The 27,569-nt window shown below is 54.6% G+C and overlaps 2 protein-coding genes across 9 annotated transcripts in view; one reads left to right on the top strand and one right to left on the bottom strand.

Annotated features, from left to right (window-relative positions):
- The window catches only part of ZMYM3 (zinc finger MYM-type containing 3), a 30,149-nt gene extending 9,131 nt beyond the window's left edge, over positions 1 to 21,018 (top strand). For 3 of the 8 annotated variants that reach the window (XM_088151725.1, XM_088151723.1, XM_088151724.1), the window contains exons 5-25: positions 1,230 to 1,521; positions 1,707 to 1,884; positions 2,661 to 2,873; positions 3,193 to 3,343; positions 3,693 to 3,808; positions 5,035 to 5,121; positions 5,341 to 5,491; positions 5,788 to 5,960; positions 6,934 to 7,099; positions 10,883 to 10,941; positions 11,142 to 11,301; positions 11,565 to 11,680; positions 11,758 to 11,932; positions 12,687 to 12,833; positions 13,134 to 13,237; positions 13,957 to 14,125; positions 14,246 to 14,397; positions 14,812 to 14,926; positions 15,571 to 15,825; positions 15,906 to 16,023; positions 16,194 to 17,133. In XM_088151725.1, coding sequence (XP_088007851.1) covers positions 1,230 to 1,521; positions 1,707 to 1,884; positions 2,661 to 2,873; positions 3,193 to 3,343; positions 3,693 to 3,808; positions 5,035 to 5,121; positions 5,341 to 5,491; positions 5,788 to 5,960; positions 6,934 to 7,099; positions 10,883 to 10,941; positions 11,142 to 11,301; positions 11,565 to 11,680; positions 11,758 to 11,932; positions 12,687 to 12,833; positions 13,134 to 13,237; positions 13,957 to 14,125; positions 14,246 to 14,397; positions 14,812 to 14,926; positions 15,571 to 15,825; positions 15,906 to 16,023; positions 16,194 to 16,395 — 3,299 coding nt within the window. In that variant the 3' untranslated portion in view covers positions 16,396 to 17,133. Of the gene's footprint in view, positions 1 to 1,229; positions 1,522 to 1,706; positions 1,885 to 2,660; positions 2,874 to 3,192; positions 3,344 to 3,692; positions 3,809 to 5,034; positions 5,122 to 5,340; positions 5,492 to 5,787; positions 5,961 to 6,933; positions 7,100 to 10,882; positions 10,942 to 11,141; positions 11,302 to 11,564; positions 11,681 to 11,757; positions 11,933 to 12,686; positions 12,834 to 13,133; positions 13,238 to 13,956; positions 14,126 to 14,245; positions 14,398 to 14,811; positions 14,927 to 15,570; positions 15,826 to 15,905; positions 16,024 to 16,193; positions 17,134 to 17,156; positions 17,175 to 17,293; positions 17,524 to 17,602 lie in introns of those variants that run through there. The other 5 variants (XR_015798094.1, XM_088151727.1, XM_088151726.1 and 2 more) reach the window with 5 other exon arrangements.
- On the bottom strand, positions 19,599 to 26,171 carry GJB1 (gap junction protein beta 1). The gene is made up of 2 exons (XM_007426025.4): positions 26,119 to 26,171; positions 19,599 to 21,343 (listed from the first exon to the last, which is right to left on the bottom strand). The coding sequence occupies exon 2, from the start codon at positions 21,329 to 21,331 to the stop codon at positions 20,492 to 20,494; it is 840 nt and encodes a 279-aa protein (XP_007426087.1). The 5' UTR covers positions 21,332 to 21,343; positions 26,119 to 26,171; the 3' UTR covers positions 19,599 to 20,491.
- Positions 26,172 to 27,569: the final 1,398 nt, after the last annotated feature.

The raw sequence follows: 27,569 nt of genomic DNA, 5'->3' as shown, positions 1-27,569 counted from the left end.
CACAAAATCACATTGATAGTAAAGTAGCTGTCTGGCTGAAACATACAAGCTCAAACCATCAGTGTAAATTCAAATGTGCAGCATAAAAAGATTGCCCCCACATCCTTCTGAAACGCTTGCTGAGTGTCCAATAAAATGAAAAAGATTTTTTTAAGGAATTAAACATCTGAAGGTCACCAGGAACGTATTTTAAATGCTTCACAACATTATGTCATTGATTTGCTATAGAAAGGTATTCCAACTTTCTGTACTGAAGTTCTTGCAAATTATCTAGATCCATTCTATTCATACACTTTAGCTTTCTATAAAAACAAACCTATAGGCTTAGACTCTTTCGGAACAATTTTTGATACAAGTAATCTGGGAGTTTTAAAAGTTGCTACTCTGTGTGGAGAAATCAGAGGGTGTTTTAATTGAATATGTTATTCTGCAGCTTAAACAATCTAAAGTCGTCTTGTAGTATAGTGAATGTTCTGAACAATAAGCTGGGCTACATTATTAATAACTTTTCTTCCGTGTACTAAAAAAAAACAACTTCAGTTTTTAGATTGGGATTATCCCATAGTGTTAGTTTCTTTTGTGGGGAGGAATCAAAATTAAACTTCCATCCTGGAATCTTCCAAATATATCCTGCAGCCACTAAAGCGACTGAATTTCTGCTAAAAGAAGAACTAGACTCCTGCCAAGATATCAGAGAGGTCAGATAGAGGCTTTCTAAGTGTGCCGATAATGTTTTTTAAAACAGATTGTTTGGATTCTGTAAAAAAGGGAGATCAAAATATGAGCGCAACAATAAAGTTGGAAATCAGGAAAAATTATAACCCACATCTTCATATGAAGTTATACCTTATATTAGTATATAAGGTATAAGAAAACCTGTGTGGCGGTATGTCCGTCCAATAAAAAAGACATTTAAATGAATTATTACAATAAAATCCCATTTTTCAGAGACTTCCTTATATCCAACTAGATGTATACCAGACTTAAAGGAAGTTGTTACTGTCATTTTTATTTCGATTTCTATCCTGCCTTTCTGCTTGAGGACATACAAGGCCACTAAGAGTGAAAGAGTCTGACCTAAACAGTTCTGAGGGGAGAAGTAGGGGCTGGCGTCTTCAAAGTGCTGGGGGATTTCCCAAAGCTTAAATTGCAGGGAGTGAATGTTGACCAGCTCCCTCCCACGACCCAGCTGGCAGCGTTCAGCACTTGCTTCCTCTCTCCCGCCTCAGTCCCTGTCTCTGATGAGGACTCGGATGCCATGGTGGACGACCCTAATGACGAGGACTTTGTCCCCTTCCGTACCCGGCGCACCACCCGCATGTCTCTGCGCAACCAGGTGGCCCAGCGGGCCGCCCGCTCCACCGTCACCAAGATGACCTGCGCCAACTGCCGCACGCCGCTGCAGAAGGGCCAGACGGCCTACCAGCGCAAGGGCCTCCCCCAGCTCTTCTGCTCCAGCACCTGCCTCACCGCCTTCTCCAAGCGCCCCCTCAGCAAGAAGAGCTGTACTTTCTGCAAGAAGTAGGTGCTTGGACTCCCAGGTTCCTGTCCCTCGCTGGGGCTGCTGCCCACCAGTGACCCCCCTGCTCCCCCAACTGCCTAGGAGCCCCTCACTCGGTGCCTGCGGTCCCTGCGACTGCAGGTTGCCCTGGGCTGTTTCGGAGCAGTCTTTCCGCCACCCACCTGACCAGCGTCTTCCTCTCCAGGGAGATTTGGAACACCAAGGACTCGGTCGTGGCCCAGATCGGCTCAGGCAGCTCCTTCCATGAGTTCTGCACTTCGGTTTGCCTCTCGTTGTACGAAGCGCAGCAGCAGCGGCCAGCCCCACAGGCAGCTGAAACCTCTGACTCCATCCGATGCAGTGTGTGCTACAAGACCGGAGAGGTGAGCGCAGCAGCTCTTTCGGGCCCCGGGGGCGGAGCAGGGCTTAAGGCTGAAGGTGGGTCAGTCAGGCAACACATGTGTTGGGAAGAAGCCACCTGGAAGATGGAAGATGAGTCCTGCTTTGCAGGTTCAGCCTTTTGCAAAGGGAGGTATAGAGCGAAGAAGCCCAGCTTAGAAACAGCCCAGCAGTTGCCGGCTGTCCTCACTCAAGCATCCCCTGGCGTCTTAGCCACATCGCCAAGAAATGTGGGGTGTTGTAGCCAGAAGCATCTGAAAAGCATTGGATTAGGATGGAAAATGTGCCAGAGAAGGCAGCTGTCTCTGGCAGGCTTCAGAAAGGTAGACATGAACCAAGAAACCTCTTGGAGATTTAGCCAGTTGATTGTCTGATTAATTATGTGACCTTGGCAGGTCATGGTCAGCCTTCCTGAAGCTGGGCTCGAGAAAAGAGCAGATCAGGAGTGGGGAAGGGGGCTTGGAAGTGCACTAGGATTAGCAGAGAGAGGCAGTATGTGGCAGGCAGGCAGGAAGGGCCACTCCAAACAGGATTATCAGTGCAAAAGAGACGCCCTGCTGCCCCATGATGCTTAGCCCTGGTTTGCCTAAAGGGAGGGGCAAAACTTGAGTGTGTACTTTTAAGACCCTGGGATTCCTTCAGCCTTAAGGCTGAGCACCAGCTATGCCTCCTCACCCAGCCCTCCTTAGGCTGCAGCCGTTCTTCTCCCCACCTGGCGCTGGGGGATGGGGAGGCCGTGACAGCTCTGCTTCCCCTTCAGATCCAGCATGAAGTGAGTAATGGCAATGTGGTGCACCGCATCTGCAGCGATGCCTGCTTCACTAAGTTCCGGGCCACCAAAGGGCTGAAAACCAACTGCTGTGACAACTGCGGTCTTTACCTGTACAACAAGGGGCTGCCCTTGGAGTATCTCTTTCACGAGGGGCAGCAAAAGCGCTTCTGCAACACCACTTGCCTCAACAACTACAAGAAGGTAAGGACAAGCGGAGGGGGGGTGGCTGGGCAAGGAGACACAGGGGCCAGCAGGCCTGGCCCCCCAAGCCAGGTTAGGGCCTCTGGGACCAAGCTGTCTTCTGGAGGGGCCCCGAGGGCTGTGCTGTTAAGCAGGCGCTCTGGTGCCAGCCTGGTCCTGCCTCCCAGGCTGCAAGCGCCCCTGTGTGCGAGGTGGTGGCCTTGCCGAGAAGTCACTAGGTCAGGCTTGGCGTTGATTAAAGTGCACATGGAGGGTGGGAGGAAGGATTTTATGGCAGAGCAAGTCCGCCCAGCAGTCACCTGGCACTGGGTCTCTGCAGAAAAACACCCGGGTCTATCCGTGCATGTGGTGCAAGACGCTCTGCAAGAACTTCGACATGCTGTCCCACAAAGACCGGAATGGCAAGACGGGTCTCTTCTGCTCTGTCTGCTGCACCACTTCGTATAAAGTCAAGCAGGCAGGACTGACAGGTATAAGGAGTGCCTGTTTTTTGCCCCAAATGATTCATTCCATGCACTGAGGCGGGGGGGGAGGCAGCTGGGCCTCTTGTGGAAGAGAGGGCCAGGCTTTTTTTTTTTAGAATAATTTTATTGAAGATTATATTGAGCAGATAAAATTAATACAATCTACATAGCATAAACATCTATAAAAAAAGAGGGGGAAGAGAGGGCCAGGCTCGTAGCGCAGACTCCTCTGAGGCGGCTTGCCCTGCGTGGAGATGAGCCTCCCTGACTCAGGGTGGCCTCCTTAGAGCCCAACTCAGGAGGGCTGCTGCCTCCACCAGCCCGGCCCTTCCACGTGCCCTTCCTCTCTCCCCAGGACCCGTTCGGCCTTGCAGTTTTTGCCGGAAGAGCCTGTCTGAACCCTGCTATTACAACAAGAATAAGCAGGTGGTGTACCAGTTCTGCAGCCCCAGCTGCTGGACCAAATTCCAGGTACATACGGAGGCTCTGCCGCCATCACAGTGATGGGACCAAACCCAGGAGCCTGGGTGTTCTGCATGGCTGCAGTCTGGGGCATCCATCAGGCTTCTGAAGTCTCTGCTTTCGTATTTCTTTAAAAAGAAAGAAAAGAAAAAAGCTTCTAGCTCTCGTTTGCTGAGGAAAGCTTTGAGTAGGGGAGGCTGTGTCTGCTAACGGCTGTAAGACTAAAAAGGGGTAGGGGACTCCCGAGGCTAAGGAGAGGGCCCTCTTGCTCTTTACTCTCCCCTTTTCCTACATCCACCCTGTTTCTGTCTGAATTGCAAGAGTGAATAATCCGTGACCTGCGTGTGTGTTAATTTGCCTTCTCAAATTCTGGTGCTGCTTGGAAAAAGAGCCTCGCTCTGGGCCTCTGGTCCCGGCCCTCCTCCCAGGCTGTGTGTGTGAGGTTTTCCCATCTCGCTTTGTGGGGTTTTAGCCCTCCGCCGCTTCTCCGTCCGAGCCCCTTCGCCTGCGCGTATCTCCTTCTACACGCTCCACCCCCCCTTCCCCTTCTGCCAGATGAATCTTTCCCCTCGTCCCGGCCGTTGTTCTCTATTCCAGCATTGCATGAGTGACTCTTCTCTCTGAAAGTGGAAACATTCAGGATCCCGCTGACATCACAGAATGGCCGGGGGGGCGGGGGGAGGCTCGCACATCTCATCGTAGCTTACTGATCTATCTATCTATATGATGTTGAATCTCTCGTGGGGGTCTTTGTCTCAAATAAAACTGTTTTTGCTTCTGCTGATGACGGAGAGTTTGTGTCTGCTATCCAATAAATCAGTGAAATTAACCTCCTGTGTGATTTGCATAATTTATTCCACTCGCAGAAAGTTGGTCTTGGGCCGCCATTCTCCCTGGCCAAAGCCTTTCCCTCCCAGGAGCAGCACCAGCACCAGCACGGGAGAGCCTGTCTGGGTGCCTGCTGGAGAGGGTCCCTTCTTGGTGCAGTGGGATTTGGGAAGGGGAGGGAGTGCCAATCTCTGCAGGGAATGGGCAGGAGGGAGGGGGATGCGGACCGGGGGCTGGGGGCATGCACGCAGACCCAAGAGATGAGGTGGGCAGAGCTGCAGAGGAGAGGCAGGGAAGGCGTTGGGGCCAGCAGTCACGGGGCAGAGCAAGGAGCGGTAGGACCGCCTTGGTGGGCAGAGGTGGTCCTGTGTCCCCTTCTGAATCTGTCCCCTTCCCTCAAAATGCAGCGCTCCAGCCCGGAAGGTGGGATCCACTTGACCTGCCATTCCTGCCACAACCTCTTCACTGGGAAGCCCGAGATCCTGGACTGGCAGGTGAGGGGGCCGCAGGATGATGGAGGCAAGAGAAGTTGCCCCGGGGGGGGGAGGAAGACTGGTTGAGGGGAGGGGCAGCAGTCAACTACCCTGGCGGTTTTGGGGGGGCCTCCCCATTGACACACCGGTTGGGCCTCCTGTGGACTAGAGACATCCAGTTGCCCAGCAGGAGCCTGTGCCCTGCCTGATGGCCCATGGGCCTCCCACTCTCTCTGCCAGGACAAAGTCTACCAGTTCTGCTGCCGTGACTGCTGCGAGGACTTCAAGCGGCTGCGTGGCGTGGTGTCCCAGTGTGAGCACTGCAAGCAGGAGAAGCTGCTGCATGAGAAGATCCGCTTCTCCGGAGTGGAGAAGAACTTTTGCAGCGAAGGTACCCAGGCGGGGAGCTTGATCACTGCCGAGGGCAGAAGCCCCCCCGTGGCAGCAGTCCACTCTGTGGCCAGGTCCTTGCATGCGGTGGGCAGGGGACTGAGGCCGCGCCAGCCTTAGAATCAGAGAGGTGAGCGACGGGGAATCCCCCTGGTCTGCCCGGGGCCAGTGCAGGAAGGTTTGCTGTCAGGTGTGTGTCTGTGTCATGTTTGGCTTCTCCGCGGTTTCCTGCTGTGGGCTTCCTGTTGCTGTTAGGCCGCCCCCCGGGAAGTTTTCATCCATGTTGTTTCTCCGCAGGGTGTGTGCTTCTTTACAAACAGGATTTCACCAAGAATCTGGGCCTTTGTTGCATCACCTGCACGTACTGCTCCCAGACCTGCCAGCGAGCTGTCACCGAGCAGCTGGAAGGCAGCACCTGGGACTTTTGCAGCGATGAGTGCAAAAGCAAATACCTGCTCTGGTACTACAAGGTCAGTGCCCCCTTTCCGCCGGTGCCCCCTTCCTCTTCTTTGGGAGGAGGCTGCCTCTTCTTGTGGCTCTGGGCAGCTTTACAGCAAAGGCCGAAAATGTTCCTGAGGAGAGTAAGTGGGTAAATCCGTTAACGGCTATGAATAAAAGATGCAGTAAGGTCTGTGGCTACCAGTGGGCTGAGCTTCCTGTCCGAACACTCTCCTGAAAAGCACCATCTTCACCTTTTTAGGGAAAACCCTCCAAAGGGAAGGGGGATCTGGCCTTAGGGTCCTAGAGGGAGGGGCCGCTGCTGACAACGTCACTCTCCAGGTCCTAACCCCCCGATCTCTTGTGAGATGGGCTGGATCAGGCATTTTCTGCCTTAAGAAGATGATCCAGGAGCTGTTCTGCCAGCTTCAAAGCATTCAGCCTCCCCTCTCCTCTCTTTGGATATGCTGCTTAGCACGAGGTCTTCTGTTCCTTTTCAGACTGCAGAAACCCAGTCCCAGGAGCTGCATGTGGCTTGCTAGCACCCCCTCCGTTGCCCTCAGAATTCCCCCAGGTGGTGGGACCAGAGATTTAGGTCTTCTTTGTCCATTGAGAAGGGTTTAGAGCCCAAATGTGGGCTGGGTGCACCTTGCAGGTGCTTAAGGTGCTCATTTCAGTCTTTTGAAACTCCTTCTAATATGGGCCTTCTGCCCCTTGATGTGCCACCTCACCCTGAGCTGGTGGATGGGATCCCCCTCGCTCTGCAATTTATTGGGCCGAGTTGGTGTGGCTGGTGGCACCGGAGTACAAATGAGACAGCTCCCAGTGATCGCAGTCCAGTTGGTATCAGCCCAGCCCAGGATCTAAGCCCAATAAGTCAATAAAAACTGGCTTTTTAATAGGAAAGTCAGAACCTCTGTGAGATGTGGGATACTACAATGAGAGTCAGATCCTGCGCTTGGTGGATTTGCCTAACTCTCCCTCTCCCTCTCTGGTGGATTTTAGGCAGCTCGGTGCCACGCTTGCAAGCGGCAGGGGAAGCTGTTGGAAACGATTCACTGGCGAGGTCAAATCAAGCATTTCTGCAACCAGCAGTGTCTGTTGAGGTTTTACAACCAACAGAATCAGCCCAACCTGGACACCCAGAAAGGGCCTGAGAGTCTGCTGAACAGTGAGTAGCCGGTGCTTCGGCCAGCCAGGATTCGGAAGGCGCGTGAATGGAAGGGGTTAGGGAAGGATACTGCACTGGCCCCGTGGCGGGTGGGTGGTGGGCTGGAACTCTGCCAAGTGGCCCTTCCCTTTCTCGCTCACCTCTCTGGTTCTGACACGCAGGGCCAGCCGGGAGAAGTGCGGCCAAATTGGCCTGCAGCTCCCTGCAGGCTTAGGGGGGCTCCGGGACGGCTGCTGTAGGGTGGGGCTCCATTCTCCAGCGTAAAGTCCTGTGTGTGAGGCCTGGGGTGGGCCGTGCTGCTCAGCTGCCTGCGCCCTTGCCCAGAGCCCACGTCTGAGCATCGTTGACCAGATCGCTCCTGGGGTGGGACGCCCAGAGACAGGTAGGAGGGGGAGCCCTCCTCCTGCTCTTCCTCTAAGCCGTGCCGCTGATCCCTGCATCCGAGGCAGGTGTGCTGCTGGAGCTGCAGCAAGGAATCTGTACCCCCGAAGTGCCCCCGCTCAAGAAGCCTTCGCTCAACGGGACTGTTTTGGACAGCTTTAGACCAGTTTCTAATCTCCCCTTCGGAGGACCCTAGAAGAAACAAACTACCTGGAGCCATGGCAGTTGGGCTTCAGGCCCGGGTTCAGCCAGAAACTGCATTGGTTGTGCTGATAGATGGCCTTTGGACAGTGCAGGCCTCTGGGTCCTCCTCTATCCCTCAGCAGCTTTTGGTACTATCAGCCATGGTATCCTTCTGGGCTGCCTCTGTGGGACACTGTTTTGCAGGGGTTCTTCTCTTTCCTAAGGGAGAGGTTCCAGTCAGGAGGGAAGGAGGAGAGATCTGTCTGGAGGCCTCTATGTGTGGAGCACCCCAGGTCTCTATTCCCTTCCCTTTTTTTAACATTTAGATGAAATTGCTGGGAGAGGTCATCCATTGACGCAGGGTCAAGTATTCTGTTGTGTACCTTGCCCCCCCTCCCCCCATCAGATAGGCAGTGTGGCAGAATTGTCAATAGGAAGGAACAGACTCAAACGGAATTCCTCCAAAATGGAGTGACTTTGGGTCTGTGGACCAGATGATTCCAGGGTAGCAACATCTTTATTGCACTCCCTTGCTCAGAGGTGGCCCGCACTTTGGGGCTCCTGGACTTACCACTCCTGCTTAAGAGGCAGGTGGCAGCTGTGCCCAGGAGGGCTTTTGCATAGTATGTCTTGTGTGCCAGTTGTGGCCATTCCTGGACTAGGAAATCCTGCTCATAGGCCACCTCCCGTTTGGATTAATGTAACCCATTCTACATGGGGTTTATTTACTTAATTACATTTGTATTGTTTGGGTTGCTCTTAAAAAGCATTTTGAAGGTACAGTGGTACAGAATGAGGCTGTCTGGGTATACCACACCAAGAAGTCAACGCCACAGGAATGCTAAAACTACTTTTATTGAGATTGGCTATAGTAACAGATTCTTGCAAGTCTGATTATGCTCTACCTCCTCCTCCCTCCTCCTTACAGTTCAGTGAATTAGAGAGGTGTCCATCTGAGCCTCTTCCGAATATTATCTGTCTGCTGTGGACTTAAAATATGTTTTACCCCTCATCGCCTTGGCAACAGAGCTTGCATATTTCCATCAAGGTCATTTTCCTTACTCTCTACAGTGGCAGCCTGGGCAGTGATGGGTGTATCGTGATATACTTGGGTAACCCCTCTGCTTTGAGAGCTCTGCTTGCCCTTTGGCTTCCTGGTAGGTGCTGGGAAAAGGTGCTGGTTGTCACCTTTCAGGCACTGTGTGGCTCCTGTTATCTGCAAGACCTCCTTCTCCCTTATTTCTCTGCTCATCCAATTTTTTTAACTTTTATTTATTAAACTGTAGTTAACAAACATTGTCAAGTAACTGAGTGACATTAATACATGATACATAGAGAAAAAAGGTATACAAAGTTAAATTCTGTTAAAAGTAGATAAGACACATAATATGCTTATTTACATTTGCCATATATCTCAAATGCTATCAATAGTAGGTCTGTGGCAGTTGAGATAACATAACATCCACCCAAATTTGATGAATTGTGGTTCCTGCCTCTGGTGTTTCATTAATTTAACTTTATCCATAATCTTTTCTAATGTGGCAGTTGAAGAGGCCTTGTTTATCCACATCTCAGTTGTTAAGACATCTAACACTTTCCAGTGTGGGACAAAAAAATTATTTTAGCTGCTAAAATTAAGTAGATAATAAGTCCTTTCTCTGCTCATCCAATGAAATCAAACAGGGTCAACTTCCTCCTGGTCCCATGAACTTGAGAATGCCATCTGATGGACCTGGGAAATAAGGTTTGGCTGCTGTCAAAGTGGAACACTTTGGTGCTCCATTGCTATGGAGGTCTTTGTTCCTGGGGTCCAGGAGAGCAGTTAAAACCTGACTTTCCATCTATTCCAGGAGGAAGGCGTGTTATAAGGGTTGGGATGTATTAGCAGGGAAAGGGCACCGTATGTGTTACTTTGTCCCTCATGATGCTGTTGGGATTTTTTATTCTTAGGTGGGATGAGGATGATGAGGATGGTGGTGGTGGTGGTTGGTCGCACAGTCATCCAGATGGTTAGCCTGGATTGGGCTTTTTTGTTCACCTATTGAGTCCTTCCCAAGGACCTGGGATAGGCAGATGTCGTGGTTTGATGGCATTAAAGGTATCATCGCAGGATAGAAGCTGCTCCAAGTAAAGCTGCCTTTTGCAGCAGCATTATTATTATTATTGATGTTTTCGATCGTTAGCTACTCACAGCCTTTGAGAATGGCAGCATCCTAACTAGATAGTAACTTTTTAACAAGTAAGAGTCACTTCTTGTGAGATGGGTGGCTATATAAATTTGATAAATAAAAAATAGATGAATAAATGCTGGGGGTGCTGGCTGGAGTGGGTGGGGTTCTCCTTTCCTTCTCCTTCATACAGCCAAAGCTAACTGTTCTGACAACCCTCACGCCAACTTTCCCCCACCTGGTGCCCCTCAGATGTATGGATTTTCATGTCCACAATTCTCAGAGCTGGCGGGCCTGGCAAAAGAATTTTGGGAGTTGAAGTCCACACATCTGGAGGCTGCCCAAATTAGGAAGGGCTGCTGTGCTCCTCTGCCTTAAGGAAGTGAGCTGTTTATAGCTAATGTACGAATTGCACAAAATATACTCATCTGCATAGTTATGTTTGTTTGTCCTAAAGCTAGGAATTAGTTTTTGAATGCCTAAACGAATGTGCCACAGTGAGTACCAGCTTTGGTGGGGTTGCTCTGTGACAGGTTAGTAGAAACGCTATCGTGTTGCTAATGGAGGGTCCAGGGTATAAAAGTGGGTCTCCCACGGGACGGAGACCTAAACTATTCTCATGCCGTGGTTTGCACTGCTGGCTCTCCAACTGGCTAGAATAAGCCTTGTGTTTTCCTACTGAAACGATCGATGGGTAGCTCCGGACTCCAGCAGAGGACTGAATTACAGTGTTGGGAGGGTTCTCCAGTTCTCTCCCCCCCGGCCGTGGTTCCATACACCTGCCAAGACTTAGAAACGTACCTCTGGTCTCCCAGGCACTGGCGTGCTCCCTGATGAGGATATTTGTGGCTTCTCTTCCTGCTGTCCGGGCATTTATTTCTAGGGTGAGAAGGGCCGCACACCTGGATAAAGGAGGGCCCAGGCCAACCGTTGCTGTCACGTCACCCCCGGAAGGCGGCTGGTCTCTGATGTCCTGGGCGGGGCAGGGCAGGGCAGGGCAAGTCCTGAAGAAGCCACAGCCCTCACCCCTGCAAACTCTTTCTCTCCACAGGTCAGACCCCAGAGCCAAAGCAGCCCTCTGCCACCACTCAGAAAGCAGAGCCCAGCGTGGTGAGTGTCTCAGGCAACCCAGCTGCACTGCCTGGGGGTAGGAGGGGAGGATGCTCCTGGGGCTTGGGTTTGGCTCGGAAGGCATTATGCCTGCTTCTGCGCGGTGCGGAGGCATGGAAGGGCACGGGAGCATTGTGGCTGGCAGGAAGAAGGGCTTTCCTCCCTGGCTGCTGACACCTATCCTGTCTGGATCTCCACAGGGGACTGCCAAGGCCACCCCCCCCTCACCGGCGTCAGCTCCCCCCCTGCCACCTCAGCCAGTCACCCCCCGGAAGAACAAGGCAGCCATGTGCAAGCCTCTCATGCAGAACCGAGGGGTTTCATGCAAGATAGAGATGAAGTCCAAGGGGTGCCAGACAGGTGAGAGAGGGTGCTGGGGGCACCCAGGAGGAATCTGCCGATGGGGTTCCCTTCCTAGAGCCACCTTGCTCTCAGGGGCAGGTCCTCCTGGCCTGAGAGCTGCTAACTGGGGAGAGGAGGGGGAGGTGGTTTGAGCCCACTCTTTCCCTTGGAGCTTTGAGAGGAAGGAAAGGAGGGAGGGAAACGTTGCGTTGTCCCAGGCTGGGAATGGGGGGGAGCTGGGCATGCTGGCAAAGACCTGCTGATTGCTTTCTTCTTGACAGAGGACGACTGGAAGCCTCAGGTGATTGTGCTGCCAATCCCGGTGCCAGTCTTCGTGCCCGTGCCCATGAACATGTACTGCCAGAAAGTCCCGGTGCCTTTCTCCATGCCGGTCCCAGTGAGTATGACTTTCTCTCTCCGTAGCGTGTGCATGCTTCCCTGCCCTGCCGTACCCTGACCCGTCACTTCCTCCAGGTTCCTGTGCCAATGTTTCTGCCCACCACCCTGGAGAGTACGGAGAAAATTGTGGAGACGATTGAGGAGCTGAAGGTGAAAATCCCTTCCAATCCCCTGGAAGCAGACATCCTGGCCATGGCCGAGATGATTGCGGAGGCCGAAGAGTTAGACAAAGCCTCATCAGACCTGTGCGGTAGGTTCCGCAGGGGCAGCTGATGTGCAGCGCTGCCCTTCTGCCAGTCAAGAGGGGATCCTGGGGAAGGATCTGCTGTGCCAGGAACAGATACTCTCCTGGGCATGGGAAAGGCACAGCCATGGATGATGTACGTCTGCATCCAAATGTTCATATTCACATTAGAGCCTCTCGGGGAGTTTGCAGCAAGGAGAGAGAAGGGAAGGGGTCGGAAAGGGATTAACAGGGAGAGGAAGAAAATGGCTCTCTGGCATTCAGGAAATCTTTGAGGCTGCAGACATGCATTCTGTTGAGGCAGCTTGTCCAGCCAGCGAGGGGTGGAAGAGGGAAGGCAAATGGGTGGGATCTCTCTCTCTCTGGGTCTTTCTACCACCTTTTCTACATTTTTTTACACAAATAACGATTCAGCTTCAAAAGAGCCTCCATTAGATGTTTCCTCATTTTCTTGCCATGTGGTGGAGAGGTTTCTGTTGGGGATGGAGGGTGAGAGCAGCAGTATATGGAGAGGATTTGTCCAGTCCGCCCATCCTGTGCTAATTATCTAAGATTTTTAAAAGCTGTTCTTAAAGTCTCTGCTTCTGCAAATAGCAGAGTGGTCAGGAAAGGAGGAGAAGGCTGAGGAGCATGTGGGGAAGGCCTGGGATTCTCCATCCCTGCCTTCGTCAAGTATCCTTGACGTGGCTGGTAAAAAAAGTACCCGGCTTGCAGTGACACCAAGACAGAGTGGAGGCCTGACCCCCTTCTCTGTTCACAGACCTGGTGAGTAACCAGAGTGCAGAGGGCCTCCTGGAGGACTGCGACCTTTTTGGGCCAGCCCGGGATGATGTGCTGGCCATGGCGGTCAAGATGGCAAACGTCCTGGATGAGCCGGGTCAGGACTTGGAGGCTGACTTCCCTAAAAGTAAGGGCAACGGCAGGAGGTGGGGTGGGGGATGCAGGAGTGGCTGGCCCCTCTTTGACGAGAAGGACTGCTGATGTCTCCGCCACGGTTCCCCTGCCTCCCTGCTGGACAGGTTTGGAATAGCACTGAGGGGAAAGTCAGGAGGGGGTGGCATCTCCCTTGGGTCCAAGGCGGGGGGTTTCCCACTGGAAGAGGTCCCCTGCTTCTCCTTTCTCCACTTGCGAAGGGTGGGACCTGGTGTGCAGGAAGGGTGTGCTCGGAACCAGCCTCCTCCACCAAGCTGCTTTGCTCTCTCCGCAGACCCCTTGGACATCAACCCCAGCGTGGATTTCCTCTTTGACTGCGGCCTGGTGGGCCCAGATGACGTTTCTGCAGATCAAGACTTGCCTCGCTCAATCCGCAAGGTAGGTCCCACCTGGGATCGCTGCTGGAAAGGACCTTGTGATAGAGGAGCTTGGCCTTCAGCTGGAGAGTCACTCTTGGCTGTGCCTTGGGGCGTCATTTGTTAAACAAGGAGCTGGGCCCGTAAGTAGCATTTTCTGGGCCAGTTTTATAAAAGAGCTGAGGCTAGGATGCTGCTAGCAGGGATCAAGTAGATGGCTGGCAGGAATAAGGGCAGCGTGGTCACTGTAAAAGCTCTTGACTTTTTAGTGAAAGGATTTTTCTACCAATAACCTTCTGATATGAAAAGTAGTTTTCTGATTTAATTACAAGCTGCATGAAATCCTATCAAAATACAGTATTAAAAAATTCACCTAACGTAAGCTAAAAAAGGCAATTTAAACTTTAAAACGCTTGCAAACCAAATAGCTCCCATCCATCACGTCTCCCCAGGGAGAATCTTCTGCAAAGAGGGTCCTACCGCAGAAGGCACTGCATGCAATTGGCATGGAGGAAAAGACACTTTTATAATACTTTTTTCGGTCTGAGTAATACCTGTAGAAAGGCTTTTCTAAATTAGTACAAAGTAGGAGGAGGCAGCACCGGCTACCGCAGAAGGACCCGGACTTCTCCCAAGGTGCTAGGCGGCTGGCCCTTGGTTCCTGGGCAGCTCTTGGCAGATTTCCTCGCAGTGCTGATCTCACCAGGGAGCTCCCCCGCTGTTCCCTCTTCCCTCCTGCAGGGCCAGAAGCGCCTGGTGCTCTCGGAGAGCTGCTCGCGGGATTCAATGAACAGCCAGCCCGGCTGCACAGCCCTCAACTATTCCTACGGGGTGAATGCCTGGAAGAGCTGGGTGCAAGCCAAGTACGCGGGGGGTGAAACGAGCAAGGGCGACGAGCTGCGCTTTGGCCGTAAGTCTGGGACACACGGAGAGGAAGGCCGGGTGGCAGGGGTGGCCCTTGGGGTGTCCCCACCTTGGGGTGTCCCCGCCTGCTGTCATTTGCAAGCCTGGCCTGCTGCTGTCCCCACAGCCAAGCCCATGCGGATCAAAGAAGACATCCTGGCCTGTACGGCTGCGGAGCTGAACTATGGCCTGGCCCAGTTTGTCAAGGAAATCACCCGGCCCAACGGGGAGCGCTACGAGCCGGACAGCATCTATTACCTGTGCCTGGGAATACAGCAGGTAAGGAGCCTGGTCCTCAGTCAGGCCCTCTCCCTCTTGGCCCATCGTGGGGATGGCCCCGTTGCCATGGACAGGGGGCCCTTTCCTCTCTGCTGGGGTTTCTCTCAGCCCCACCCCCAAGAGCCACGCACCCACTCTGATTTATTCAGGCAGCCAGTGGGGCAGACCGACCATTTCCCTGGTGAGCCGTTTGTTGTATTTCTGTGCGCTGAGAAAGAAGCCATTTCATCGCTGCAGCCGTGAAAAGCTTGCAAACTGCAGCTGTGGTAGGGAGGACCCTGGAGAGGAGAGTTTTGAGCTGTTTTTCTGAAGAATTCAGCTAGCCCGGGAGATCTCTGTCCCTGGGAGGAGGGGCACGTGCGAGGCAGATTGGGCCCTGCCTATTTGACCTTGTGATCCTTCACCCTTTTCCAGTACCTGTTGGAGAACAACCGCATGGTCAATATCTTCACGGACCTCTATTATCTGACTTTTGTGCAAGAACTCAACAAGATGCTAAGCGGCTGGCAGCCCACAGTCCTGCCCAATAGTAAGTGTCTGGGGGCCAAGGGGTGGAGGGTGCCCTCGTGGAAATGCAGGTGGCCAGAGGCTGCAGAAGGGACCGGCCTTCTAGGGCCAGGCATGGCAGAGGATGGTTGGTCAGGTCTCCCCGCAGGCTTGGATTTATGAGTTGAAGTTCTGCTGCATCCTCAGATGAGGAAGCCTTGAGGGGGTGAAGACCATTGGGTTGTTGTGCCAGACTTGAGAGGGTGAGAGAGCATTGGGAGTAACTGTAAACCATTTCAAATCTGAAAGATTGCAAGCTTCACAAAGGGTTGTTCGGACCTTGCACAATGTTTTCCAGAGCTGTTCTGAGCCTGAAACACTACCAGTATGGCTCGGACCAGTGTTGGAACACGTTCAGCAAGAGTTGTAAAAACTGGGTGGAAGCTCAAAAGGCTTAGAATGTGTAGCTTGTGGCATTCCTGGCTGTTGCAGCACAGGCAGGCGCGGCAGCGGCCTCCCCCCTGGGCCTGAAGGGAGCCATCCTGGGCTCCCTGAAATGCCTGCTCTGCTGGGGGCATCTGGGTACGCAAGGCTCCCTGGAGCCCAGGACCCGAGCCCCACACGCCAGTCTGCTTTTGACCCACCCACCTCCCTCCTCACGGCTTGCTGCGGCCTGTGCCTTTACAGATACTGTTTTTTCCCGCGTGGAAGAGGAGCACCTCTGGGAGTGCAAGCAGCTGGGCGTCTATTCCCCGTTTGTGCTCCTCAACACCCTGATGTTCTTCAACACCAAGTTCTTTGGGCTGCAGACAGCCGAGGAGCACATGCAGCTCTCTTTCACCAACGTGGTGCGGCAGTCGCGCAAGTGCACCACGCCGCGGGGTTCTGCCAAGGTCGTGAGCATCCGCTACTACGCTCCCGCGCGGCACCGGAAGGGGCGAGGTAGGGGACGCTTTCTTCTGCTCTCCCCCTCCCCGTGCCCAGTCTGACTCTGACCTTGCCCGTGCTGCCCCTCACTGCAGAGAGCAGCCTTGGCAAGCGGAAGCGGGAGGAGGAGATGCCAGTCCTGGAGCAGCGAGAGAACCGCATGAATCCCTTGCGTTGCCCAGTCAAGTTCTACGAGTTTTACCTCTCCAAATGGTGAGGCCTTGGCTGGGATGGCGGGGCGGGGGCTGCTGGCCGTGGCCTTTCCGTGACCAGCCGGGAGGACCTCGGGGAGGAGCCGAGTCCCGCCTTGGCCCTCCGACCCTCTCCCCTGAGAAACGCCCGGCGCTCCTCTGACTGCCCATCTCTCCGCCCTCCATCTGCAGCCCCGAGAGCCTCCGGAGCCGCAACGATGTCTTCTACTTGCAGCCTGAGCGCTCGTGCATCGCGGAGTCTCCGCTCTGGTACTCGGTCATCCCCATGGACAAAAGCATGCTCGAGAGCATGCTGAACCGTATCCTGGCCGTCCGCGAGATTTACGAGGAGCACAGCCGTGGGGGTGGCGGCCTGGATGACGACATGGACTGACCCAGTCCGCCCGCGCCATGGGAGAAGGTGGGCTCCGGAGCTGCCCCCCCAGCTGTGGGGACCAGGGGGCAGCTTGCCTGTCAGTCCTTCCCTTTCTGGGTGGATGGGCACAGAGGACTTTGCCGCCGCCACTTCCATCCTGGCGAACGGTCACCCAGTGCCTGCGTCCTCCCCATGCTTCTTGGGGGTCCCTGCTTGGCTGGCCTTGTCTCCTGGCCTCTCGCCCCAGACTGGCAGGGAAGGGGGTTACAGGCTGCTTCTCAACTTGGGAGGGGGAGTTCCCTGGGAGGGCCAAAGGCTGGCTTGAAAGCCCAGACCTCTGCCTGGTTCCAGCCGTGGGAGGGGAGGGGAGGGGAGGGGGCTGGCTCCTGACGGGCACATTGTCTCGTGGGGGTGCTGCTAGCCTCCTCCCCATAGATGGCAGCCTGCACCTTCCGCTGACATCTGGCCCTGGCCTGCTCCTCTTCCAGGGGGGCAGAGGCTGCCTGGCACCCAGACCCCCCTCCTCCCCCATCTGTGTGTGTGGCGTTGAACTCTGAGCTATGGCTGGTGGTGGTGGTGCCGTTCGTTGAGCCTGTATATATATTGTTCTGGCCCAGCCCCTGCAGTGTCCTTGTCACCAGTGAGCCAGTTGCGGGCCTCATTGTCGCGTTGTGATAACCGGGCGTTAGGACCCGCTCCCTGCCCTTCCTGCGTCTCTCTGGAAACCATTCATTTCAAATAAAGGCACAAAACCTCTCTCTTGTTTTGGCTCATTCCAGCCAGGGAGGAAGGCGTGTTGCTGTGGCCCCAGAGATGAGCGTAGAGGGAGTTGAGGCCAAGGGGGCAGCCAGCACCCCAGATCTGCTTTATGGGGCATCCATCTCCCACTATGCTCTTCTCACCCTTTGGCCGTTAGGGGGCGGCAGGTCACCTCGGAGTTTCCAGAGCCGCCACCGTGGTCTAGTCAAGCCATGCACCGGCTTTTCCCGAGCTGGTGCCCTCCGGCGGACTTCAGTGGCTGTGCAAGCTGGAAGGAGTTGAAGACCCAGGCATCTGGTGGCCACAGGTCAGAGGAGGCGTTCCAGCTGCACCTGCCCTTGGGCTGAGAGAGAAGGGCATCAGGAACGCGGGCAAAGCGTAGCCCCAGCTGGGTGCCCCTCCCACAGGAGCCCTCATCGCAAAGGCTGCTGGCGTCCATCCCTGCCCTTCGTTTCCCTTCATTCAGGAGGCAGCAGTGTGGAGAAGCCTTCTGCGGCAGAGGCAGAGAGAGAAAGGACAGCAGAGGCTCCCTGCTCCAGGGCTGCTCGCTTCCAAGTCTTCCTCCTGGCCAAGCCCACGGCGGGTGATGGTGGTGAGGCAGCACGTCTGTCTGTGGAGCCTCTCACAAGCGTGGCTACTGTTAAATGGCCCGGTTTCCCCGTCTCCTTGGAAGGCTGAATCTGCTGGACTGGCCGCCTCGTTTCTGGATTCCTGCCCCCAAGTGGAGCAGCTTTGTCCCTTCTCAGCCCAGGTTCCTTCCTCGCTGACCTCCAGAGAGAGGCTATGGGGAGAACAGCTCAGGTCTTAGGGCAAGTAGAGGCTGACATTCTGCCTCCAGGGGTGTCTGAGCTGCTGGAGCAACCCCTCCGACCTGCGCGTGGCTGTGGCCAGGGGATAAGATCTCCATGCTGAGCAGGAGAGTTGTACCATGGCTGGCCTGAAAACAAGTGTTTTCTCCACGGGCCAGGAGATGTCGCTTTTGACTGGACAGAACCAGCAGAAACGGGGGTAAAGTGGCAGTCAGGAAGTGGGGCCCAGCCATGAAGCATCCTTCAAAGAGGGCCTCGCAGAAGATCCAGCAAACCTGGCTCCTCTCAGGTGGATCTTGCCTCAGACCCCCTGTGTGGTGGTGGCCCTGATCCCAAGCCGAGCTGCAGGGCCACCAGGAAGGCCACCACCTTGACCCTCCTTGACCTCCTAGGCACAGTGTGAGAGCAGCCAGTTGACAAAGCTGGGTGTGAAGAGAGCCAAAAAGCAGATGGGCGAGAGAAGGAAGGCCAGCTGTAGCAGGGCAATTTAGCCGCAGCCAGCCTCCATGGCCGCTCCAAGGCAGATGTGGCAAATGAGCACAGCCAGCCAGATGGCCACCATCTTGCCCAGCTGGCATGCCCTGTAAGAGAAGGAGATCTGCTTTGAGGCTCTGGATGGCATCTTGGCCTGCAGGAAACAAGCCTGGGTCAAGCTGAGCAGGGAATGTGATGGGTTGGTTTGTAGAAGGGGGCGTTGTGCCTCTGAAATTCACCTGGCAGACAGGATTCCTGCCCGGGGGGAGAGTCAGTCTGCTGCGGCCTGAATCTGGGACAAGGTGGCGAGCAGACGTTCTGGAGAACAAGGAAGGAAGGACGGGACGACCGCTGCATCTGGCCAGGGCTGACTCCAAGTGGCCGTGCTATCCCTGGACCTGGGCAAGCTGCCAGGGGAGATAATGGACAAGCCTACCCCCAAGTCAACCTCAGCTGAGCTGCACAAACGGCGCCTCTTCCAGAGGGTCCAGGATCGAGCGGGTCCAGTCCTAGGTGGCCTTTCGTCCTGGGAGGTGCAGCTGTCCCGGTGGCACCATTGTGACCGAGACACTTCATGGAGTCTGTTCCTTCCAGCGGAGCCGTGGCCTTCCTCGCCCAGCAAGGAAGCTCGGATGCCCTTGGAGCTTTGCCAAGCTCCCTTTGGCATTCTGCCACGGTGTCTATGGCTTCATCTGCCTTTATTTCACTGGGGGGAGGCTTGCCTTTAGGTGCTACCCCACAACAAATGGGGCCTTGCAGCACGCCCTGGGGAATCCAGGCCATCCTGCTGGCTTGCGCCTTTAGCCTAATCTCTGCGGAACTCACAGCCTCTCCTTGGCTGACGAGCCGGGGATGCCTGGAATACGCCAGCTTGCTCCCACCCCCACAGGGCGAGGGTCCTCCCTCCTTGCCCCCTTCCTGCCTAGGCCCCCCGGGCAGGAGCCTTTTGCTAGAGCCATGACCGAGGAAGGGAAAGGAAGATTCCTCCCACTCGCTTGCTGCACTTCTCGGGGAAACAGTGGCCTGTAAGGAATTCAACCGGAGAAGGGTCTCCTCTGCTACTGTGCAACTGGAATCTCCCAGGTAAGGCGACTCTCCGCGTGCTGAGGTGGCACGGTTGCTGTGAGCCAGAGTGAGCAGCTGTGGTGAAAGCTCCAAAGAAAAACCACCGAAGCCAGGACCTGTAAAATCATTTTAATACTGTGACTTGCTTTGGTACAACAAAATGCAGCCAGCAATACCAGTCCTCTTGCCGGAAGACGGAATCCTGCTCGCTGGCCAGGCAGCCCCCTTGACCAGGGAAGGAGCTCTTGGCCCGTCAGCAGCTGCACACCCAGCCAGAGTCGTGTTCTACCTGTTCACGGTACGGGAATCCTACCACTCAAAACTGACCGACCTGCATTCCGGGAGGCGGGGGGTCTGCTGCAGACTTGGTTTGGCAGACCCAGGATAGCAAGTGCAAGGAAAAGAACATCTGCTGGGCCGGAAAGCACCAGAGGGGAGCAGAGGCAACACTCTGAATTGCTGGTGCGTTTCAAAATAACCTTTCTGAATGTGGCACCGTAGGATCCTCAGGACTAAATAGAAAGGTGGAGACTTTCCTTTGAAGACGCAATACGTGAATTAAAGCCCAGCATCTCAAATGCGCTGCTCACTTGTCCTTGTCCCCGGGAGGGACAAAGCAATGAGAAGTACCAGACGGGTGCTGGGGAGTGGGGGGGCGAGGAGGCCAGGTCTGAGGGACAGCAGGAAGAAGCCTGGGCAGCGGTGGCTGCTGGGGTTTCCCGGCTGGAAGGGGCCCGCAGTGACCTTAGAAGCCGAGTTGGAGACCACAGGCTGTGACCAGGGCATCCTATCGGCTAACCTTGCACCTGCAAAATCCACAGGCCTAGAAGCCGAGGGGAGGGAAGAGGAAGCCGTAGCTGGGAACAGCAGGGGTGAGAAGGGGCCCCGACAAGACAAAAATTGCTCCGGCAGGGCTTGAGGCAGTACAGTAACAAGGCAGGCAGCGAAGAGCCCTCTGCTCTCCAGTCAGGCCAGAACCCAAGAGACCCACCAACAACCGGAGGCCTTTAACAGGCTGAGCAGCGGTCGCTCTTCTCCTGGAGCCCCGAGTTCCGCCGGAGAATGTCCTTGAGGGAGCTGTCCTGCTCTGTCAGCAGCTGGTTGATCTCGTTCTGCTTGTACTCCGAAGACAGCTTGTGCCCCAGAAAGGAGCCCTTTCCTGAGGAGGGGTTGCGGCTTCGGCTGACGCGCCGGGCGCAGGCTCGCACTATGAGGAGGACCATTTCGGCCACATTGAGGATAATACAGATGCCGGAAGTGGCCAGCATGAAGACGGTGAAAATGGTCTTCTCAGTGGGCCGGGAGATAAAGCAGTCAACGGTATTGGGGCAGGGATAGACATCGCACTTGACCAGGCGGATCATCTGGTACCCAGGGTAGATCATGTAGAAGATGTACATGAAGGTGCCTTCAAAGAGAATGCGGAAGAGGACGCTGCAGACGTAGGTCCACCACAGTGAGCCTGAAATGCGCATCTTGTGCTTCTTGACTTCTTCCAGGTGCTTGGTGTCCCCGTGGCCTGTCATCACCAAGAGCTTCTTTTCTTGGTGCTGCTGATACGCCACGTGCATGGCCACGAGCAAGGCTGGTGTGGTCACCAGGATAAGCTGCAGTGCCCACAGTCGGATGTGAGAGATGGGGAAGTAGTAATCGTAGCAGACGTTCTTGCAGCCGGGCTGCTGCGTGTTGCAGGTGAAAGAAGACTGCTCATCACCCCAGACGCTTTCTGCGGCTACCACAAGCACCATGATGCGGAAAATAAACACCACGGAGAGCCAGATGCGGCCGATGGATGTGGAGTGGCGGTTCACGCCGATGACAAGGGCATAGAAGCCTTCCCACTTCATTGTTCCTCACACCTGAAAGGAAAGGGCTGAAGCGGGTCAGAGCAGGCCAAGCTATGGGCATCCGTCTCCTCCGTTTTGCTGAGTGAGGCGTGCAAATAGCAAGCGTGTGCTCCCCAGCGATCACCACTCCCTTAAGACAGAGAAGCCAGAGGCTGGCCTGAAGCTGAGCCTCTTCTAGGCTTCTGAAAGCGAGAGTCCTGAATGTCAATGTGGGGCGTTTGGGCGAGGGGTTGCTTCTTAATTACTTTGCATTATTTCTTGTTTTATTTCTTACATTGCCACAAGCCACCCCATGGTGATAAATACAACTGCTGAAAATGAGTCGTTTCTTCTAACCAGCCTAATGGAGCATACCCTGCACCAACAAAGGCTCGACCTCTCCTCCCCAGTGCTGTTTGCAGCCATGCTTTCTGAAATGTCTGGGTGCCATTTGCCCCCAGGGTTGTACTACGCCACCATTCCCAACTGGTGGCCTTCACGTGGCTCCAGCCAACCTGGCACCTGGCACCAGGTTGCTCTGCCTTGCATAGGCAGTACCTTGATCGATCTGTTGTACAAGGAAACATTGAGTTGCAATTCAAGAACAGGACAGCATTACTAAAGCTGGGCAAATTCCAGCAGCGTTGGGGAGAAAAGGGATGAGGGGCGAAAGAAAGGAGATCTGGCCTTGGCAAGGGGAAGGGACAATCAAGCGGTAAGGGAGGAGACTCGATCCTGCCTTCATTTTGTTTGAGATAAGATGAAGCAGAGAGAAATTGTTCTCCTGCCCTACAACAACAAAGCACATTCCCAGAATCTCTGCCACTTCTCCTGTTTGACCTGGCCTACCTCAAAGGGATGACTCAAGTGTTGGCATGATCCTGCGGTCAGAATGGGGTTGCCAACACCTACAAGGACTGGCAGCTTTCACCAGCTTCCTTTGGCAGTTGCCACCAAATCCATGAGCTGGCATGGGTTGTCCCTCTACGGGGCTGCTGCTGAAGAGATGCCTCCCCCACAATCATCCCCTCTTCTTCCTGGGCTCCTGCGTATTCCCTGTGGGGTGATCCCACTCTCACCTGCCTGCCCCATTGCTGCGAGAGGCATGGTCTGCTCAGAAGAGTGGGCTGCACATGCCCCGGACGCCTAAGCAGCTCTGCTGGGCCCGGCCAGGCTTCTCTGGTCCGGCTGGGACAGGATGATGGACCTGGGCAGCCTGGCACACGGGGTGGCCCCAACCCTTCCCAGGAGATGCGCCCCGTAGCCCAGCACAGCATTCGCTGACCCCTTTCTTGAGAGGACAGCAAACTCAGATTCCAGATTCTTTTCTGCGAAAAGGGTTAAAGGCAAGCCTCGCGCCACCCCATGTCCTGGAGATCGATGGCGACATCCATGCGCTCTCAAGCTCAGAAGCACAATCATGCATTCCCAGGATTGCATACCGGGTTGGGGGCGCTTCCCTTTGCCAGAAATTCATTAGGGGGCCTTACCGGGCTGCACCAACACAGCCGCTGTATTGACTGGCCGTGCATGCTGATGAACAGTTATGGGAAGATAAATTTTTAAAAATATCTTGGGAAGCAATTTTTCCAGGTTTGGGGAGCTTATGCTAAGCCCAACTGATTTAAAAGCAGCTGGTATGACAGATGTCCTCTTTTGCTAGCAGCCTTGCAAAATCAGATGGGAGAGCTCCGGAAGTGGTGGGTTTCTCCGGATGCACAGCCTTGGCACCCTCCCCAAGACTCTGCTCTGCCCCCGCCCTCCCCACTCCTGAGAGCTCCCAATACCTCCCGGTCGAGCCAGCAGCCTGATTCATTCCCACCCTTACAGGGGTGAGGACCGGGTCTCCCAGCCAGGACTTTACCTTGCCGTGGGGAACAGCTCTCTTCCAAGGCAGCCGCAGGCTCCCTCTACAGGCAAATGCCTCCCGCAGACTCTGCCCATCTCGAGAAAGTCATATGCTGCTTTATAAACTATTTTGCATACAATAAGCCCTTTATCAGCCCCCAAACAACACACTTTAGAATTCAGACCGCCTGTCCGGACTTCCGCCCACCCTGGCCAAACAAAGTCCCTGTGTGTGGCATTCCGGGCAGCCTCAGCACCTGGTCCCACGCTCTGCCAGGAGCAAGGATCCTCTCTCGTGGAGCCTTCCCAGGGTCGGGGGAGAAAGTTCCCTAAGCTGGGGGGGGGGTCACCTCCAGGGCCCTCAGAGATTTGGCAGCTGCCCGAGGCTACTTGCCGCCCTGGGCCCAGAGGTCAGGACGCCGGACACAGGCCAGCTGCCTCAGCCATGACGCCACTTGGCGTCAGCCGTACCATGTTCCACAAAAACGGAGGCTACTGGCATCTCCTTCCGGGGTGCAAAGTCAGTGCTGGAATCTAGTGCCAAGCTGGCTGAAGACAAAGTGACCCTCAGTTAGAAAGGCTGACCCTGTTCCAGAGCATCCTTCCTTACACACACACACACCCTTCCTTTGTGCGCCTGCCCGGAGTGCAGGAGCCGCAGCCCCAGACGGAATAGGTGGCCTTGGAACCAGCCAGCGGACAGGAATTCTCTCCCAGCCCTCCCCACCGTCAGACATGCGCACGCAGCCTGCCGGGGCCTGGAAAAGCCCAGGGTCAAGGAGCTGGCAGGCATGGCCATGGGCCCGTGGGGCTTCAAGCTTCTCGGCCTCCCAATAGCAACAGGACTCAATGCTGAAATATCTGGAATGCAGAAGCAGTGAGGAGGAGGAGGAGGAGGAGGATGCACAATGCCCACATACCCCGGGCAAGATCGGCATATTCAACCCAAGTGCTCCCCAAGCCCAACCCAATAGAGAATGTGGCAGCTCTGCTGGGCAGCAAGAAGGTAACCATTAAGCCAGTCCAAACATGCAAACACCAGGGGCCAGAGATCGCCACAGAGCAAAGTTCCCCTCTGCGTTCTCAGCCCTGAAGATGCAAGTGGGTGTGTTTCAATATGGGGAAGGGAGCCCGGGGGCAGCAGTGTGAATACAAGCTGCTGCTTTGGGGAGTGGTGATGGAAATGTTAACATGTGAATTTAAACATCTAAAACTGTGTTTTCTACCCAGCATGCCCTTTTAACAGATGCACGGGACTGACAGAAAGGGCATTAGGAAAATGAACATTGTTCAGTGCTGTGACGCAACAAAAATATCTGAACAGTATAAACGAAGAACAAGAAGCACTAGCATGGCACGGGTGACGGCTGGGTGGGCGGTCATCGGTCCGCTAAACAAAGGACTTCGGGAGCAGGGAAAGGGTCGCGAGAGGAGGGGAGAAGGTCCAGCCCCCCAAGCTGTGCAGCCCACAAGGCTCTCCCAGGTCCCCTGAGCTCAGGACCTGGAAGTCCACTAGGGCATCTCAGACTTTGCCTTTGAACTGGCTGCTGGTATGAAATGCTTTGTGTTTTCAGAGTTGCTTTGTTTGCTGATTGACTGATTGTTGCTTTGTTGGGATTGTGATTTTCAGCTTAATTTTCTGTGATGCCCTGCAAACCATTGTTATTCAGGAACCCACAGGTAGGCAAATAAAAGCAAAGCTGGAGCATGTGGGTGTGAGGGAGACAGGCAAGATAAAGGCTACCCCACATCATAACTCTTTCCCTGCCTGTTGACTTAGAGGGAGAGACCAAGGGGGCTGGGGAGGGCGCTCTGCTCAGTGCCAGGGGTGAGCAGCGACAGCACCCCTGCTTGGCAGCGGCTGGCAAAAGACCCTTCCAGTCCGAGGAGTCAGTGCCGCAGCCTTGACGTCCAGAGAAAAGGCCGAGGGGTCCCTTGGTGCCTGTCCCGTGTTCCCCCACTGACTGCTGGCAAGGGCGTGGAGGGGAGAGAGACCACAGGCACCTCTTTGCCGCAACTGTTAGGACCGGACAAGGGGAAACGTAGACGGGCACCCGCCAATCCCTGACTGATCACAGAAGCCCAGCAAGAGTGTCGTCTTCAGAGCCGCTTCTTGAGGACATGGCCCTAGAACTTTCCAAAAACTCTTGATGAGGAGAGCATGCGTGTGTTCCTTTTCTGACTGTTCAAAACAAAGGTCAGTCTCCAACCTAGACCGGCAGCCCTGTTCTGGATAAACACATTCTAAAGGCCAGAAAGTAAAGGACTGGAACTCAGATATGTTTGCCAAACCATGACGTTCCTGTACTCAAGGTTACCTACCAACATCTCCTCTACCTCCTAGACGTTGAGGCAACCATAAAAGCTAGAAATCCTTTCCTTTCCTTTCCTTTCCTTTCCTTTCCTTTCCTTTCCTTTCCTTTCCTTTCCTTTCCTTTCCTTTCCTTTCCTTTCCTTTCCTTTCCTTCTTTCCCCTTCCCTCCCCTACCCTTCCTTCCTTCCTTCCTTCCTTCCTTCCTTCCTTCCTTCCTTCCTTCCTTCCTTCCTCTTTCTTTCCTTTTTCTTCCTTTCTTTCTCTTTCCTTTCCCCCTTCCCTTCCCTTCCCTTCCCTTCCCTTTCTTTTCTTTTTCACCCATAGTGCTTCTTCTCCCAAACTTTAGTGTTGATGTTCCAGTTTCTATTGACACTCAGCTGGAATAAGACACCTGCTTCAGACAGCTGGTTGGACTGGTTAATTTCTACACTTACATGTGAGAAAAACATATTTGGACCTTTGCTATTAATCAGGTGTACATGTGGAAAGCTCAAACATAAAGCAAAAGAAAGCAACTTGATCATGAAATTCTGGATGTCAAAGCGCGAGAGAAGCCTTTGAAGCCCACTGCTCCCTCCTGGAGCCACCCCTGGATTCTGACCATCCATCTGCTGCCTGACCCCTCCAGGCTAACCTCTGTGCTCACCTGTAGCAGAAGCAGAATGTGCTCAGCACCCAGGGTAATCTCGATTTGGGAGGGTTACGCTAGCCAGAGGGAGACCTTTATACCTTGAGACAGGCCCTCCCACTTCTCATCTCTGGAAATCCTCCCACCACTGCCTTAGCATTTCTTCACAACCTCTTGACAGCTGATTAAAGACCCCAAAATGGGGGGGGGGGATACCAAAGGTACATCTAGCCTTATCAGTTCAGCCCCAAAAGTTCTTTGGAAACAGAATCCACCTTCTGGAGTCCCTGCTTGGCTGTAGGATGGGGGGTAACCACTGGCCAAGGGCTGCAACTCCCAAACCGGCTTTCACAGCCCCCAAAGCACTGACCAACCAAACTGCTACCTTTCAATGTGTTCTTCCTGTTTTTAGGTGGGAAGCACACAAAAACTGCAGTGAAAAACCTAGAATGAGCTTTGGTTTATAATATGGTTAAAACAGAAGCCCACCCACCACCCAAGATGGAATGTGCCAGTCCCTGTTGTGGTCCCAGCCAGCAGCAGGTTGCCAGCCCTCTCCCTGAGCCTGTGGTGCTCTCCCCGAAACCCCCCAAACCCAGGTTCAAGAGCAGGGCTAGACTCACCTCTGACTCTGACCCTTTGCACACACCCTTCCCATAGAGACACGTGTGCAAGTGAGCACGATCACCCTGAAATACACGGGAGGAGGGACTTTCGCATTCCCTTGTGCCTGAGGGTCTGCCTAAGCACCCCTTTGCAACCAGCTACCTGCAGTGCTGCACACTGTGCGGGTTGTCACAGTCCCCATATGGTGCAAAAGCCACCCGTCTTGTAAACATTAACTCGCACCCTTGGGCGCTGATTCCAAGGCCCTCAACCAACACCCCCAACTGGCAAGGCAATCCAGAGCATGTCAGAAGCATTGTGGGGTGGGGGCAAAGCTGCCTTGTGTGCAGGACAGGGCCCTCCCCTTGACTGGGCGCAGGGGCTGAAACAGCTCCTTGAATGCAACAAAAATCTGGACGCTGCCCGCTGCTCAGAAAGGCTGGGTTGGCTTCTGGAGCTGTTGCGCGTCCTGGCGCTGTCTCCTCCGCCTGCAGAGGGCACCTCCAGCCGCAGGGCTAGGCCCGGGAGCAGCACCCCCTCCTCAGAGGCTACTTCGTAGGCACCAGGGGTCTTAACCCCCAGAGCCAGGCTTTGCCGAGCCACCTGTGTCTCGAAGCACCCCTCCTTCGGGCTTCCAACTTTCAGACATGACACCCTCTCTCAACTGCCCTGGCTTCGTTACTGGGACACGGCCCGTAAGGGAGGGACTGAAGGAGACTTAGGGTGACGCAGGTCTGGCCGTCCATCCCCCGCCCCCACTCCCGCACCAGCCAAATTATACAGCTCCGTGTGTAATCCACACTCCCAGATGAGTGGCACTGCCTCCTCCCGGAGACGCCCGGGCCAAAGCCCAACTCCGGTGC

Source organism: Python bivittatus, unplaced genomic scaffold (assembly GCF_059951505.1).
Source record: "Python bivittatus isolate LINGU-HERP-01145 unplaced genomic scaffold, Pbiv_v1 ctg000670_np1212, whole genome shotgun sequence".
Lineage (NCBI taxonomy): Eukaryota > Metazoa > Chordata > Lepidosauria > Squamata > Pythonidae > Python > Python bivittatus.
The sequence above is the reverse complement of the archived record's forward strand: the minus strand, read 5'-3'. Positions and strand labels throughout refer to the sequence as shown.